At 35.2% G+C, this 18617-nt stretch overlaps 1 protein-coding gene across 1 annotated transcript; it reads left to right on the forward strand.

Annotated features, from left to right (window-relative positions):
- The first annotated feature begins 2441 nt into the window (after window positions 1–2441).
- On the forward strand, window positions 2442–17209 carry LOC135682759 (dolichyl-diphosphooligosaccharide--protein glycosyltransferase subunit STT3B). The gene is made up of 20 exons (XM_065197782.2): window positions 2442–2639; window positions 4345–4453; window positions 6455–6564; window positions 6985–7073; window positions 7818–7906; window positions 8218–8283; window positions 8552–8651; window positions 8982–9080; window positions 9760–9906; window positions 10258–10306; window positions 10789–10943; window positions 11350–11606; window positions 12081–12301; window positions 12630–12701; window positions 12953–13052; window positions 13245–13418; window positions 14573–14686; window positions 15052–15176; window positions 15702–15792; window positions 16060–17209. Exons 1-20 carry the CDS (start codon window positions 2470–2472, stop codon window positions 16162–16164), a joined length of 2442 nt encoding a protein of 813 aa, XP_065053854.1. The 5' UTR covers window positions 2442–2469; the 3' UTR covers window positions 16165–17209.
- Window positions 17210–18617: the final 1408 nt, after the last annotated feature.

Here is an 18617-nt window from a genome sequence, read left to right on the forward strand (position 1 = left end):
ACGACCAGTAACCAATTATGTCGATCCGCGTTTCTGCATTCTAGTCTGGTAGTGTTTTGAATAAGGGCAAACAAAAGTAACCATCAAAAAGAGCCAAGACAAAAAAATCGTGATTTTGCTGGTGTGTTGAAATAACAAATAATTCAAAGATTTACACGATAGGTCACAACTCATGGGAAATTTTGAGTGAATGTCGGGGGGGGGGGGGGGGGGGGGGAAGGGAGTTGCAATTTTATGCCATGACTTAACTTCTGTCAGTAAACGCCCTTTTGCCCAGAGGCAACGCAGATGCTACTTACAGGGAGCATCCATATTATTGATAAACTACTCTATATTGGTAAATTAAAATTCATTGAATCACATTGTGAAGTACTTCTCCAAAATATTACCCCCCCCCCCCTCCCTTCCCCTCCCTCCCCCTTCCAACATTTCCTCGTCGAACTCTTCTTGCCAAGATAAAGATAAAATGAAATATATTTCCGTAATTAACAATATTAGAGGTCTTCTATCACAAAGGAAAACGATATGGGTGCGGCCAAGGGAGTGACACACAGTAAAAAGACCCCCCACACATAAATTAGACATTTTCCGAGGGGCAACCCACTCTTCGGTGCTCACATAAGATTGTTCGAGGTTGATAGATTAAACAGCTGCAGTATTTTTCAAATGTGGCCGTGTGGTAAATTTTACCTGCTCTAGTTGCAAATATTCATAATGTTTAAATTCGAGATTTCGCAGTAACCTTTCATATGCTTCTGTACTTTAGTTTTGTTATGATTATAGAGAAGAACTGCTGTTTTTAATAAATTGAGAAACAAATAAAGGCGGAAACTCAGAAAACAAGAAACATTATAACAACGGAAGAAGATATGCAAAATTGTTGCTAGTTGTTATTGAAAGCAGCAACAAATTAACAAAACTTTTTAAGACATTAGACTGTTCAAATGCCAATCCTAGTTACTATAAGTCTTTATTTATAAGAAACTTAGTTGGACCTTTCCTTTAAAATTATATTTTCTGAACTCCCTAAAGCTGGGTATTAACACATTTTTCTTGCCATATACACAAAGTGCTTAGAAAGTGTTAAATGTTAATTGTCAATAATATAGCTTAATAATTTACTTAATACTTTTTATGCTATAATGAAAATTACTAATGAGCCTTTCTTGAATAAAGTTGAATAAACTTAACTTGGAAAACTCACATTGATCATATCACAACTAAAATGGCAAAAAGTATTGGTATTTTGTCGAAGGTTAGGCATTTTGCACCAAAAATGTGCTAATCAACATATTAATGCTTTTATTTCACCACATATTAACTACGGTATAATCAATTGGGCCGGTGCCTATCCCAGCTCGCTAAATAAACTTAGCAAATGTTTAAAGAAAGCAGTGAGAATTATTACTTTTAAAACGCAAATGGAACCTTCGAAATCAATCCTAAAAACCTTAAATTGTTGAATTTGGAAGACACGTACAAACTGGAATGTACCAAATTTATGTTTGAAATATCAAAAGGAAGCTATTCCAGCCTTTATTCACACTTTTATCAACCAGCGAGTAGCCAGCATAATAATAGTACAAGGCAAGCTAAATCTGGTAAATTCTATACTCCAGCAGTAAGAACTAATTATAAGAAAAACATCATTACACATTCAGGAATCAAAATTTGGAATAGTATCCATCAGAATATTCGAAATTCTAGTACAAAAAAATCCTTCCCTCAACTGTACAAAAGAATGCTATTTGACAACTATCAAATGAAAGCTTTTGGGCAAAATTACCCATTGGACCCAATGAAACTTTACTCCGGAACTTTCTGCTTTTATTCTTCTTAATTTTATTTTATTTTTCCTTTTAATTTTGATTCGATTTTTCGATTTTTGATAAAAGAGCAAAGCAACTCTAGAAAACTTATAAAAATTTATTAAATCTGTATTATTTGGCAATTGTATATCTTTGACTTTAATTCAGATGTTCGGTTCTTAGCTAATAAAGATATTTCACCGAGGACATATGGCTCGAAAGCTCTACACAGAGTTATTTTCATATGCCCATCAGCTCTTCTTGTTAAATGATGTTTAATGAAAACCGTAAATTATTTGCTTAATATCGTATCTTAAATTGGCATCTTTTATTCACTAAGTATTATTGTAATTAATTGCTGAGAATTTTTAATGAAATGAAATGAAGTTGCAAAATGTTTTCTTGCTGTCCAAGACGGAATTGTCTAGTTTCCATATTGCTCGACCTGATAATCAGAAATAAGCATGATTAATAGTTATAAATTAGTATGATTAATTATTTCAAATAAAGGGTTAGGGTTAGGGTTAGGTTTAGGGTAAACTATTTTCGTCATCAGGTTGAGCAGTATGGAAACTAGACAGCTCCGTCGAAGAACGACGAAAACCACTAACCTCGATATGATAATGAGGTAGCGCTTGCATGCCTTTATCATAAAGCCAATATGGAGGCGGTTGCAGACGAAGGACAGCAGTCCACAAAGAAGAATAGGGTCCACGGTGTTCAGTCACTACTGTCTTTTCTTATACTGTTTGCTGCTTGGTTGGTTGGATTCTCTAGTCGTCTCTTCGCTGTTGTAAGATTTGAAAGTATTATTCACGAGTTCGACCCTTGGTAAGTTTAACTAGTCTTGTCTTGTCCTATCATAGAAGGAAGAATATAAAGGACTGATCTTTGAATTTTGACAATTTAACAATGTTGTGACACAGCGTACGGTTATATTTCTAATGAAATGTTATATAACGAGATTAAAATCAGCACTCCTCAGCGCATTTTTTACACTGAGCCACCAGGAGAGAAGCGTGCTGGACTGATGCTGCATATACGTGCGGGTTTTCCCTAGCTATTGTTCTATCAGTTTGTTAATATTGCTCAATGGGCATTTTTAGTTAATATAAGATTTAATGTTAATATTGCGAAAGGTAAACGAGTCACAAATAAGTGCTGATACAGTTTTAATTAGCTCAGATCAAACCAAACTGAATGCAGTAAGACCAGACTGCAAATTTTAGTTTCTTCAATCTTCAATCGTTAACTCCTAAGGCTATACAACCAATCTGGAGCATTTAGTCAAGGAGCATTTAAAAAAAAGGAAAATTAACTTAGTAGTAGGATTGTTTTCTACAAAATGTTGCATTGGTATATCACAAAACATATCACATATTTGTGTTTATTCTAATTCGCTGTTTTTAACTGAAAAAATGAATACCAAGCTCTATCTACTGTTTTTTGTTGTAATAAAATTCGTCCTTGTATAATCTCAACTGCACAGTTGATCTGTTTTAATATAAACATCAAACTTGAATCTTTAAATAAGAGAAAACACTTCTCATTACCCTGTTTCTCAATAAAAGATTTTAGGGAAGCACTGTTATCCCATATATGTATGTGTAAGCAATGAAAAAATGACTTTTTAAAAGGCTAATCTTGTTGGATTTCAGCATGAACATTCCTCTTCAATCATAAACAAGGCCATGTCTAAAACATTTAGATACTTTTCGGTCTTTGCAGACATACTATTTTCTAAGGATAAAACATTGATAACATGCATGCTTAAAATCAACTATCGTGAAAAGGATTATCTGATGTTCATAATACCTAATGACAAAAATTGAATGAAGGTCTGTGCTGTCCACGTTTTAGTAATCACCGCTAGTAAAATTACCAGAACACAGACATGAATTCTGTGAACTTGCAAAAAAGACATTTCAAATCAAGGGTTCCACTATGATTATTTTTTCAGTTATTTTATCAATCAATAATCAATGTTTCCCTTAACATAGAAGTGGGTTAAAGCATCTTTAAGCACAGGCTACATTATCATCTGTGCTAGGGCTGGCTAAAAGTGACTTGTTACATGAGCTTGGCTGTATTTTGAGAACAGTCTGTTTCATTGGAAAATCCTCTCGAAGCAACTGTTTTGTGTTTCAAAAACTGACAGAAACTGAGAAACCTTCACATGCCCCCTTTTTCTTGAACGTCTATTGACTGCTCATTTGACCAGGATTAGGTACATCCCTACAGGCTCAAGTGCTCTCTTCCCCTGCCTGCAAATTCTGTAATGCTGTTATTTTGTAAAATTTATACAATATGGTTAAGTACTGTGCCTCAGCTTTGTTATAGCAAATAGTAATGCTAGTGTATTTCTTAACCAATTTTTTTAAAAGGTGTTTCATCTTGCATGGTCTTCAAATTTGAGATTTAAAAGTCAATACAGCATTCACTCCTTTTTTCAGTATTGTTTTGGGATCCTTGAAATTAACCTTTACCTTTATGATCAAATCCATATACCCATTTAAATGCTACTTTTGCTTTTCAGGTTTAATTATAGATCAACTCATTACTTAGTTGAAAATGGCTACTATAGTTTCCTTAATTGGTTTGATGAGAGAGCATGGTATCCACTTGGTAGGATTGTTGGAGGGACAGTAAGTGTTGCTTGGTTTTGTAATCCTCAGGCCTTTTCGTTTGATGGGAGTGATCACTCATGATCCCGTCAGCACTCGCGCGAGCGCGTTTGATCCCTCAAGCAAAACGGTAAATTGTGAAGAATAAATGTCTCATTAATCAAGACATTTCTAGTTATCTTTTGTGACCCAAGCTAGTGACATAGACAATACAAAGCTGGTATATCAAAACACAGGAAATATAAGTCAGCTGACTAAACCACATCTCAACAAAAAACGCATTAGTATTTGAATTACAATGGCACTTAGGACATTTTCTGGGCAGCCAGACTGTAAAATATTTTTTCTGTGCCGGGAATGCCAGAACAATAATTTTGAAATTTATGGATAAGGAACGTTTCCCGCGAAATTGTGAGCAGAATTTGAAGCAAAGGCTTTTGAAGAGACCTTGAATTTTTTTTTTCTTGTTATCAGAAGTCAGAAGTTTTAATGGTAGAATATTTGCAAGGAACATGACCAGATAAACAAATATTATGCGCAAAATCAACAGCAAATTCTTGACAACATTTTGTGATCATCCAGCAATAAAGTCTATATGACTTTCATGATATACATAAAGTTTATATGTATATAAACGAAGCACATTTGTATTTGGGTATTTATTCTTTCTTGGAGTGCAATAAAGGTCATCATAACAGTTTGTTTTCATTTGATGTTACTTCAAACAAAAGGGTACCTTATAAGATCATTGCTATCATTATCAGAGCGATCACTCATGCAAGAGAAATCACGTGAGCGATCGGCCACTCACGTGGGTCAGGCCTTGCCCGGAAAGGCGCTCGATCGAGCGCGCGCGCCTAGAGCGCACCCAAAAAAAGCCTTGGAGAGCGATTTATAGAGCCCCTCAAAACGTAAAAACAATATTAACACGGAGCAAAATAAATTTTTGGAATTTGTTGAATCAACTTGATCAAGCATAAACAATCTTCCCAACAGACCGCAATATTATGATTTGCGTAAGATTACCCCTTGAGAAAAAATTCAGCAAATTCAACGTTGGGTTTTCGATATCATTTTTAATCTAATAACCCTCTAATAACCATCAAGGACACAGGCCATCAAGCGTATTCTCCGGCAGATTTATTTGATTTTCGAGCAAGCGTTAATCTTCTTTTGAAGTATATATATATTATTTTCTGTTTTTCTTAATAACTTGAAAGCGCCTGTGCAAATCAGCGATCACGTTTCCGTCCAAATTATCGCATTGCTTTTCATTTTTAATTTGCTTTTGCGAGTAGTAGATGTTCTAGCGTTTCTTATAGAATGGATAACATGAAAAAAGGAAACAAAGTTAAATGTTCGATTTAAAGCCATGCGTTTTGATGAAGCAATAAATGAAGCTGAACATAACAGTAGTGATACTGACACTGATAAAAGCTCATCGCATGATGGCAACTTACATATCTAGAAAAATCTGAACAATTTTGCGACTTTGTTCTATTATATTTCTATATTTATATTAACATAGTGTTTGTTGCATGTTTTGTTATTTCATATTATGGTGCTTTCTGGTATCACCGTTGAATTTCATATTTAACATTCTTCCGAAGCTTTTGATATGAAGCTCTCGATCTCCTAAAACTCTCGAAGGATGCGCTCAAGGAAATTTACTTAGAGGTGCGAAATAGAGCACCTAGAGTTTCTAAGGGGCTCTTTTTATGGAGCACCTTCATTTTACTTAGAGCAAGGCCTGGTGGGTTACTTCATACGAAAAGTCCTGGTCCTGTAACTGTTAAATTTGTCTTTTTTGATATATGACAAGCAAGAAAGTTACCTGTAACCTTTGTGAAACGTTTTTTCTCTATAATGTTTGATTTCAGTGTTTGAAACTGGTGTGTTAACCATTTGTTTACCATCTGGTGTGCAAGAAGTTTAAAAACTCCAAAATGACTACTTGTTTTTCTTTGTCATGTGTTTTGATTGATGCACTTCCAGTATATATTCATATTTTCAATTTGTTAGGTATATCCAGGTCTTATGCTCACAGCAGGAGCCTTACACTGGATACTGAACACTTTGCATTTTACTGTTCACATCAGAGATGTCTGTGTGTTTTTAGCTCCATTATTCAGGTAGTTCAAAAATTTTTGTCATGATATATGATTGATGCTTGTAGACAACAAGCCGTAGATTAATGTTGGGCTATAGAAATGTTACTCAACATTTTCATTTTACTTCACTCTGCGTTTTGCCAATATTGCTTGGGCTTTTTCTGTTTAGAAGCAAGTCAGTGTCATACGCAAGTCATACGCACAAAGCCACACAATCCTTGGCTTTTTACAATAGACAAACAATTGATTGGCTAATTTTATTCATTTTGAGATACTTGGAAAATATAATTACTTTGTTGAATGTAAATGTCTCAAATTTGGGATAATAACTGTGTTGTCATGCTGTTGCTTAGATAGATGATGAAAGACAGCTTCATCCTTGCTTTAATAGTAGTTGCTTGTCTATTACATTTTTCATAGACCTGTAATATTTTTTTATAGTGGCCTCACTGCCATAGCAACGTATTTGCTCACCAAAGAGCTCTGGAATGATCGTGCTGGCCTTCTTGCTGCTTGTTTTATTGCCATTGGTATGAATACAATTATATTTCCAATCTTTAAGTAAACCTAAGGTCATCAAATTTTTCCAAATGCTACTAACATGCAGTATCTAATGACCTCTAGATATTTATATGTATTTATGTATCAACTGGTAATTTTTTTCTTAGCAGTATCATTTTCTCTGGTTTAGATATGCCAAATCTTGCCAATCTTCCAGTCTTCTCGTTTACCCCGACCTACTTATCATAAACTCGCCCTAATTTTTTTGTACTTTTTTTCACTGACACTATCTCCAAGGAGTAATAATGCTAAAGGACATTCCCTTTTACCAATTTAATCATAGGAACATGATTCCTTAGTTAAGTATGTGTTTTTTTATCAAATATTTATTTCTAATATATATCAAGCAAATATTGAAACTAATTACAACTGTTAAAGATTTCCTAAACCACAGTCTGGATGAAAATATTTTGCTTAGAATTCCCAAAAGAACTAGAGATTGAGCTGTCCAGCTAAGAATCCTGATTTTCAATATTACATTGAATGTTAATATGTGATATGGGCATTGAATCATTGAATGTTAATATGTGAGCATCTTGTCCATTGCTTGGTTTTATGATGAAATTGAAAACATTGCATATTGATTCAAACATGTAGAAGCAAAATGAAATAACAACATGATAGTGAATCAATATTTTTAGTTTATCAAAGGGTAGTTTATATGACATATTAAAATTTTAGTTTATGACAAGAAATTTTCATTCTTTTTCCAGCCCCTGGTTACATTTCAAGGTCAGTTGCTGGTTCATATGACAATGAAGGCATTGCCATTTTTGCTCTCCAGTTCACATATTTCTTATGGGTAGGTAAAGCTAAGTTATTTAGATTTTTTTGTTCAATTAAGTAAAATTGCTAAGCATATTTGGTCATTGTTAAGCCTGCTAGCTAGTGATAACCTGTTAGATTTAAGTATACCAATTTCTGTAGTAGTTGTTTTTCAACCTTTTGAGTGATGTTGCATAGAAAAATGTGAATCTTGATAACCAATACAATAAACACTGTAAAATCTTGAAACACTTTTAACCCTTAGATACTGTTTGCATTATTTTTATGATTGCTTATGTCCTATTTTCTGGTCTTAGGCATTTACCCACTTTCTTTCTTTCTTTGCAGGTAAGAGCTGTAAAGAGAGGCTCAGTATTTTGGGCTGCAATGGCTGCATTGTCATATTTTTACATGGTATGGATTTTCATTTTCCATTTTTTAAGACTTTTGTTTAAATATCTGAGATTTACAAACTGCTTTTCTTTCAGCTTTTACAAAAAAATTAGCATTTGATTGTCATGATAAAAAATGAGTCATTTGTTTCACATTTCCTGTTGTTATCACTTTGCGTGAAATCTAGGCATAAGCTTGAAATTGTTAGTTACTTAACTCTTAATCCCCTACAGATTAAAATTTCAAACTTGTATTTTTCATTTTTTTAAAAGCCATTCTTCTTTGCTAGGTTTCAGCCTGGGGTGGCTATGTGTTCATTATCAATCTGATCCCTCTCCATGTGTTTGTCTTGATTCTGATGGGGCGATTTTCTAACAAAATTTACACAGGTAATACTTCTTTGATTTTCATATTTGTTGATAATTACAGATGACTTATGGTTCATTAGATATCTTTGGTTCAAGGTGGCTCCTATCCCTTTCTTTTGTTACATTCCCACTTTTGTCAATCATGCATCCCAACCTACTGGTGAGACTATCCATGGTTTTTTGTTCCAGCCAACTGTGATTTCAAGATCTTCAACATTATGGCTATTTCATATAAAGACACTGTTGATGTTCCTTTAAACAATTTTCAATTTGTGTCAATTTAAATTTTGATCAAATACTCATTAACTCATTTAGATATTTTGATCAAATGTTATATTTTGTTTATTTCAGCATATAGTGTCTTTTTTATGGTTGGTTTGTTGTGCTCAATGCAAGTTCCCTTTGTTGGTTTCCAACCTGTCAGGACAAGTGAACACATGGCTGCTGCTGGTGGGTTTATTTTACTGACTTTACTGAGAGGCTCAAAAAGTGCAGTAACACCTCCATTTAGTCAGAAACAAGTTTTAGGACATTACAAGGTCTATCATAGCATGCCTTTCTCTGAGAGCCGCAGAATCTCCACAAGAGGGACTTATACAAGGGGGGGGGGGGGAAATTCAAGGATTTATGAAACGTTTCCAGCAAAAAGATTTTATCCTAAAGGGGTCTCTTTTGAGATATCGGTGCATGAACGTTCTACAACGTTTGAAAATTGCAGAACCAGAGGCATTAGCGTAACATAAATTTGTCTGTTGTCTAGATGTGTCCATTATTGTATGTCCCTGCTAATGGAGGTTTCGTTTTAGCTTTCAAAGTTTTTTCTACATTTTGGATAACTAGAAAGAGTTATTTTATTAGAGTCTCTCTTATTTCTGTATCTGAGAATGCTATAATCGAGGCATTTATCCGACACTCTAAATTATGGCCCAAAAGAATATTGATGTTGACATCTACAATCCATGGCAGGCGGTGTTGAGATTTTTTGCCTTGAAATTTTGGCAGAAATGCTCATTCATTTTTATATTTCACATTTTGCTAATTTTATTCAACACCTGGTATAAATATAATAGCTTATTTTTATTAAAGATTAGCTATGCTATGCCTGAACGGTTTCGATCGTATTTCGTAGGTGTCTTCTGTCTTATTCAAGCATACGCTTTTATCAAGTATTTGAGAGATCACATGAGCAAGGCGGAATTCAAACATCTTTTCAATTTGGCTATTGTTGGATTTGCTGGTTTGGTGTTTTTAGCTGTCATCGCTTTGACTTATATGGGTACGTCATCGTTTTACTTTGTAGTTAGAATTAGTAATGAAGCATTGTGTTTTGACATGTTTTTTTTAAGGGTAACTGTTTTGCATATGAACAATTGGATTATCAAAGATATTTGTCTTTACAAAATGGCTTCTGCTACCTCTGAGTTGAAAGAAGCAGTAGTTTTATATTTTGAAATAGTATGAAATCGCATTGGCGTCATTTTGGAAACAAAACTTTATTCCCCTAGTGAATGTAATTGAAGACTAAGTGTCTGTCATGCTTGATATGCTTCATATTTAATCACGATCGCGATTAAAAAGAGTAGAAATTATAAAAGAAATTGTCTCATTCTCTTTATCTTTTTTGCAGGCTATATTGCTCCTTGGAGTGGCAGGTTTTATTCCCTGTTTGACACCGGGTAGCTATCTTGAAAGCTTTTGTCTGATACTTTGCTTTTTAGTCTCTGCACTATAGACTTTTGAAACCGTTGCTTGTAAATGTCTTTGTCATTTAGCCATTGATGAGGAGTTCAGCCGAATGCAATTCGCTTCTACTCGAGGTCTGCACCCTATTTCCCCCAAATTACTGAAAATCACTAAAGAAATCATCTATTAAAAATATACGATAGGGAAAAGAGTAATCTCTAAAGTAGGAGGACCTTTGAATGAAATCTGTCTCACAGCTGATAGGAGTCTAACGTTCTGCTAAACCATTTTTTTGGTGAGGGTGATGCCATAGTTGTGAGAAACTACAACACATTGTTGAGAATCATTCAGGTACTACTTGCAGTTTATCAATCAATGTGATAAATGGTAAGAGACACTGTCTTGGAACAAATCAATGCATAGCACTTGGTACAAATTCGTGAATTTAGTATTGAGTATTGCATTTGTGTTGTAGGTATGCAAAGATACATATACCAATCATCGCTTCTGTCTCAGAACATCAGCCGACAACTTGGGTCTCGTTTTTCTTCGACCTCCATGTTCTAATTTGTGCCTTTCCATATGGTGTGTACATCTGTGTCAAAAAGGTCAACAACGAAAGAGTTTTTGGTGAGCAATGCTGTTTTTGTCTGATAGCAAAGCATATTAATACAAATGATATTCCATCAGCACCCTAGTTACTACAGTAAACATATCTTCTTAGCATCAACGTACTTGAATGTATTCGTACAAGCAATAAGTGAAGAAGGAGAGTTCCAAACCTAAAATCTTCTTCACATTTGCTAGTCGAATCCTCAAATTTTATATTATATTTATTAATATCATAGAGAACATCTAACATTGACTTGAACTTCCAAACCTTTCATTGATTTGCGGCTTGATACCAGACGACTCTGGCAATGATTGGTAGCACCTTTGAAGTACAATAATGCTTTATGCCTAAAATGCTTGTAAGCCCAACAGCAGCATTAAATGTTATTTGCGATGACAATTTCTCAACCCTTTTTGTTTTCAGTGGTACTGTACGCTGTTTCTGCGGTGTATTTCGCCGGTGTTATGGTTCGTTTGATGCTCACATTGACGCCAGTTGTATGCATCCTTTCTGCTATCGCATTTTCTTCCACTTTTGATATCTACCTTGATGACAGAGAATCCTTCGCCACTGTCGAAGAAGACACTACAACGTCTTCAAAACGACCCATCATTCCTGATATCGGTAAGAAGAAGAAAAAAGAAAAGGAAAAAGAAAAGGACAGAGATATGAGTGCCATGGTTTGTAATCTATTGCCTATATTATCTATTATCTGCAGATATGTTTATATCTATAATTTCTATTTTCTAAAGCATCTAGAAACTATGTCCGTTTAAGCACTATTGGAATATGCTTCTTATTTGTACAATTTTTTTAATAAGTTCTAAAAACGTTTGCAAGAGTCACAGTTCGTTGACCACTGTCCCTACTGGATGCATAAACGTTGTTTATTTAAGAATACTTCCCGTTCTGTGCTGAAAATGTTCTGTTTCAAGCAAGTTTTGAATATTACCAGGATGCATGTAACTAGAATAATATTAATATGTTTTTACGCCTGATTTGCGATTGAGCTTTTGAAAATAAAAAGGAGACTTCAAGCGTAAGGGCGCACGAATGAAAAGTCGATTTGGTGTCTCCACGTTTGTATCTTCATGTTGCTTGCTTCGAGTTTGTATCTTCAACATGATAATAGCTGCTCCTTATCTACGTTCTAGCTCCTTAGCTCCTCACAGCAGCAGCATGAGAAATCTCCCGTCGAATCAGAAGCCGGTCGAAGTAACCAGCCTGAAGATAACGCAATAGGCTCTCACTTGAAGACCATAACTGTGATGTTCTTGCTGATTTTGCTCATGTTGTTTGCGATTCACTGCACCTGGGTTACAAGCAATGCATACTCAAGTCCCTCAATTGTGCTTGCTTCTACAAATTATGATGGGTATTGTTATTAACTTATACTTTTTATGTCAATGGAATGTACTTGATGTACCAGAATGTCTTATGACAACTTATTGGTATCAATATGCAGCTTTGAGACGCATCAGTTCCACCTTTCACCCTTGCAGCAGAAAGCAGATAGTTATCACCTTTTTACACCATTTCAGCAGTTTCCATCTAATGAGGAGCTTTTTTTATCGTTTGAATATGATGTCAAACTTTGTTAGTGCTGGTTTTCTTTGTAAGCTTATTCAATCCGTTTTCCTTTGCATACATTAAATAAAACATGCTTTCATATTATCTTCTGATGAACTGGCTTGTTTTTTTAGGAGTCGCAACATTTTAGATGATTTCCGAGAGGCTTATTTTTGGTTAAGGCAAAACACGGATGAGAGTTCAAGGTAAGACCATCGATAGAGTGCTTAGCTTTTATCTTGAATATTTAGTCATCAATCAATGTAAAAATTCAAGTAAAACAATCAATTTAAAAAAGTTGTCTGTGTTAAGTCGGCATGTTCTTAAGATTAGACCTTGCAGGAACAACTAGGGCATAAATTCCCGCAGAACTTCTGCGGAAACTAATCACATCTAATAAAATAACCAATTTTTGTTTGTTGTAGTGTATTTGTAATCTTCATGTTATTTTCTTTAGGGTGATGTCCTGGTGGGATTACGGTTACCAAATTGCAGGCATGGCCAATCGGACAACGATGGTGGATAATAATACTTGGAACAACAGCCACATTGCTCTGGTGAGCTAATCAGTGCATTGTGCTTTTATTTCATAAACAACTTCCCCATGGTCACCTACAATCTTACACGTGGCAGTCGAGACAAATCTCTAACCACATATTATGTTGCAAGCAAGACCGATTATTGTACCACGACTGCAGAACAGTTCTCTCCATGCAGTTCTAATTTGCTTCTTTTTGCTGTTTTTGCAGGTTGGAAAGGCAATGTCATCGAATGAAACTGCGGCATACGAAATCATGCGCTCATTGAATGTTGATTATGTGTTGGTTATTTTTGGCGGGGTGATTGGTTATTCTGGCGATGATATCAACAAATTTCTGTGGATGGTGAGAATTGCGGAAGGAGAACATCCGAAAGACATTAAGGTAAGATCATTTGCATTCCTCTGAGAGAGAGGGAGAAGAGGAAAGAGGGAGAGAGGGAGAGAGGGAGAGAGGGAGAGAGGGAGAGAGGGAGAGAGGGAGAGAGGGAAAGAGGGATAGAGGGATAGAGGGAAAGAGGGAGAGAGGGAGAGAGGGAGAGAGGGAGAGAGGGAGAGAGGGAGAGAGGGAGAGAGGGATAGAGGGAAAGAGGGAGAGAGAGTCAGTACTCAATGAGATGGCAGTAATCTTTTGCAATTGTCTTGCTTCTCTCCCGGTATGCAAGTTCCTTTTCAAGGTCTGATGCTTCCATTCATTGTAACAGTCAAGGAAACACGTTCTCCGTTTTCTATTACAAATACATTTGTATTGTTTTTAAAATAGTTAACCAGATTGGTTAAATTTTGGGGACTAGTTGGGGTCCTTAGCCTTCCCCTGCTTTTGTGGTTTATTGATATACGTCAAGAGGGCATTTTCTATCATATTTTCAAATCCATTTCCCTCCATATTGTATTTTTTTAAATGGTACATCAGATTGATTATATACATTTTGGAATTTAATGTAGGGGCCAACCCCCTTTGCTCTAGTGGTTTTGCTCGTGTTTATGTTTTATTGTACTTCAAGATTTGTGTAAACGGCAATGTTATTGGCACTCGAGCAAACCTGAGCCTAGTTATCATGAAGCATGGTATAATTTCCTGATAAATCAACTGCCTATCCAAATCTCAATTCTCTTCCAAATGAGATATATAGATCGATAAATGTTTCTCAATTCAAGATGCTCATGAAATATTTAAAAAAGTCACAAAATGCATCACATGCTAAACTAGGATGAAAAGGTGTCTTGTTGATTGATAACCTCTGCAGTAAATAATACTTTAGTTTTCGCTCTTTTATCTGTCAGTCGAAAAGCTACAGTATGTTTAAAAATGTTTGCTTTTTTCAAAGCCGATTTTAAACACTGTACCGCAAAATCTTATTAGCAGATAGCATTTGCGTTAGCTGGATTGACTTGCAATAGAGTATACCCCATCCGCTACTTTATATGTATCGCCTCACGCCTACTCGTCGTAGCTACTTACTCTCGACTGGTTGCTGCCTTTAAAGTTTTCCCAAATATAGGGATCGCCCTGTTTCAAAATAGCCTTTTTTATCATAGGAATCAGACTATTTCACCCCACAAGGCGAATTCCGTGTCGACAGAAGTGGTTCACCAACACTATTAAACTGCTTAATGTACAAGTTATGTTACTATAGATTCGGTGAAATGCAGGTATGTGAATACAGTTCCATAATGATATCCTTAGAGCAGATTGCATTGATGTAGAACCTAACATGCAAGAGTTGCATATTCTTCTGTGGCCACTAGTCCCGGCCTTCTTTGCCTTTTGTAAGTTATGTAACAGTTTTTAGTCTTTTCAAATAAATCTTAAAATATCTACCTTTGTACGGTCCTGAGTTTAGTAGTTTTTTTAGACATAGACTAATATTTCTCCTAACACCCTTTCTTTTGCTTTATTGAACGAATTTGTGCTTACATATTGTTTTGTCTTTATTAAAAGCAAGTCATTGATGTTGTAATACCCCAGTGCTGAAGTCGGCTACATTGGTTATTAATCGACCACCATTTTCTTTTAGCTTGATTTCAGAGCACCCTCTGGTTACGATCGTACACGAAATGCTGAAATCGGTAATAAAAACATAAAGCTAACACATTTGGAAGAGGCTTACACCACAGAGCACTGGCTCGTGCGAATTTACCGGTAAATATTTTTTCAGTAATTATATCATACATGTAGCGAGCTTTTTTCTTCTCATTTTCAAGCTTCTTCTCGTGTGGTTTTGTAATACGAATGGAACGTATTTTCAATCAAATATTTCGTGATCCAAATTTTGAAGATCGTTAATGAGAGTTGATTTCGTAAAATGAGGCTCCACAGATTGAGCACCTTGTTGTCTTTCAGATAAAAACGCTTGAATTTCAACGTAATAAATTGTATTGGCGATTTTAAATCAATCAAATTTATAAATATATATGTATATTTATAACTCGAACTTCTAGTATTTTCATTTGTAAGTATCATTTCAATTTACTAATTCTCATATTGCTGTAACTATCTTTGACACGAAAATAGTCCACCTGTATCTGAATGATTTATAACATTGTTTTTCGCTTTTTGTTAAAATCACATACTATAGATTTACAAAGCTTAAACCGAAACTAAAAAGTGACATGCTGTCTCCCTGTCCAAACTATAGATATATCTTTGTTATTTCTTCTTTGACAGAGTAAAGCCTCTAGATAACAGGCCAAAGGGTAGTGTTGCTGTGAAGAAAGGGTCAAAGGCGAAATCGAAGTCATCCTATTCCAGCTACAAGGTATTTTATGCCTCATTCTCTTATTAATCTTTTTATATATTTTGTTTCTCCATTTTCGGCTAGTGGGTAACCCCATTTTTTCATCATCCTTCTGCTCTCTGACCTTTAGAAACTTTTGTTGGATTTTACTGAGCTCGTTATCCAATAGTCCTTTGTATGTATCTTTTAATATATTTTGGATGACAGTTCAATAATGCTGGCTCAACAATAAAATTTTAATAATTGTTCTTATGTTTATGTTATCTTTAAGCTACTGATTTATTTCAGGGGCGCTATGGCAAGTCGGGTTACATCAAGAACAAGACAATCGTCAAGTTAGGCAAGCGCTTGAAGAAAAGGAAGTCAAAAAAGTCCCGCAAAGCAAAGGCTTAATATAGCTTGCGTCATCAAGATTAAATGAAGGACTAAGGCGAGGGTCTTCTTTTCTAGATGTAGATGCTTTTAATTTTTTTTCTTTAGATTCGCTCTATCAATTAATACGAAAAGTTTTCCTTGGTAACAATCGCTCCTTTTCTGCCTGCGAGACCCAGCCCTGATCAAGATTAATTTATAGCATTTCAAAGCGTACGTATTTTTTGTGCGAAGCTGAAATTTGCCTAAAATTGCAAAACATTGAAGAAAGATGAATAGGCTGAGAAAGTCCAATAAACAATTGGTTCGTTTAGCATGTGCATTTCGATATTTTCCTCTATTCTATTACAGCCAGCATGTTTTTAAAGACTAGTCTTTTTTCAGTCTATCATCTAAATGAATAAAATGTGCCATTATCATCTTTGTATTAGGTAGTATTGAAATAAAGTGTTTTCTCCTCAACTACAAATTTGTCACATTTATACCATGACTTAGTCTCTAGTATAATTTATATCTTTGAATTTTGCTCTTTTGCAATTGGGATTGTTAATGATCAGTGCTGCACAGAAATCGTAACTTAGATAAGCCCTTTAATTAGACTCAAGCCAGTGTAACTTTTGATGCCTCCTACTAAAATGTTATGCATATGATTAACTTCAGGCACTTAGTAAACTTGAGGTAAGCTGTTCGTGCTACATTTTCCTAGCTCAATCTTGGCAATACAAAGCTACAGCGTTACCCATATTTGCCGAAAGACTCGGTCGAGGAGTTAGCGACAATGGTTGCCAACTGGAGGTCCCTGAAACATGAAAGGCTGCCCTCGCTTCTTTTTAATTCATTGATTTAGATTTTTAGAAAATGAGATCATAAAAACCTATTGTGGGTGATCTAAAGTTTATCAAAAGAGTAAAATTTCTTTCTTTAATTTTACCAATGATATAAGTGAGCTAAATATTGCATACATCTAGTAATTTCTTGAGTCGATTCGCAAATAATTCAGTGGTAAGTTTCTTGGTAAAGATTTTCTTATAATTTAGATACCAGTTATGATAAAATTGTGACAATTCATCGGTATTGTCTATCGAGCTACTACTTTATTTTGCTACAAAGATTTGAACAAGTCAGACATTCCAAATCGTAACGTACTTTGTCCTGCATCCAATATAAACAAGGCATAGCTTACACATTGCTGCTACTTGTGATGTTATTTTTGTATGCAAACGGAAGAAAAGTGTAATATATGTCAAGAGCATGTTAAACAATACCAAGGCACATGCCATTGCTAAGTTTTACCTTGGAGCGAAGATGCCTTAGTGGTTACGGTCGAGATTCCAGATCCAAGGGTCTGGGCTCCAAGTCATTGACATGTCAAATCCCTTATAAAGTGTATAAAGTGTGACCTATGTCTGTCGTCATAAAATCAATTGCATGAGCATTGCCATATTGTTCAAAACGAGGCCGTAAGTCATTTTTTTTATAAGAAACTGGCTATAAGAAACGAGTACTGGACAGTCAGAAAAAATTAGAAAACTTCAGTACTCGAAGCAAAAAAATTAAGAAGCTATTTAATCGTGATAAAACTGAGAACAACGAAATTTTGTAAAATCCAAGAACAAGATTGCCCTGTTGGCCTAGAACTTGAGACACAAGGGATAAAAATATACTTCCCACATCTAAATGACCTAAATACAGCATCGGAACGGAAGCGAAACTCTTGACGTATTTAAAAAGGTCACAAACATTTCATAACATCATTCATGAGAAACTCTTGAGAAACAATGAGTATTGAAGTTTGCAGAACATTAAGAAATTGGAGTACTCAACATCGACCTTTGTTTCCTATAAAAAAATGAATGTATTCATTTTGAACGGTCAGGCACTGTAAAAATCTTAAAAAACGTCTTTAAAAGCCTGTACAACTTCAGCTCACACCCTTTTATTTTGGTTCATCGATTAGGTATAACATTACTACATAGAATAACAACTTTTTACAATCTAATGCACTAACTCTGAGGATAGTTTGTATTGGTTTTTGCACGAGTGTAAAGCTAATGGCCCGCGGGCCAAACCGCAGGTAATGATTTTTAGAGTAAAAGTGCATTAGTAACGAGAACTGAAATTTCTATGACAGACTCGCAAACAGTAAGTTGCATTACCGTAAATCCTCGAATAAGCCCCCACCTAAAAATCATTCTTGCAAATAACCCCACCCCCTAATAGAAGCATGATTGCAGAATAATATCTTATTTCAAGAAAGCCCCCACAGGACAATAGCTATACAGTACTTCCTTTGACTGGATACCAAAAAGCAAAAAGCAACTCTTGTGATGATAATTAAATAATAACAATATTTGTTAGATCTTCATACAGCACTTTCTAAAACTTTTAATGATGTCAGTCGACTTTTGAGGAAAATACTAAACTTTGAAATAAGCCCCACCCCTCCCTCGAATAACACCCCACCCAAAAATTCA

This window comes from Rhopilema esculentum, chromosome 16 (assembly GCF_057945365.1).
Source record: "Rhopilema esculentum isolate cy_ngs chromosome 16, ASM5794536v1, whole genome shotgun sequence".
In the NCBI taxonomy this organism is placed as follows: Eukaryota; Metazoa; Cnidaria; class Scyphozoa; order Rhizostomeae; family Rhizostomatidae; genus Rhopilema; species Rhopilema esculentum.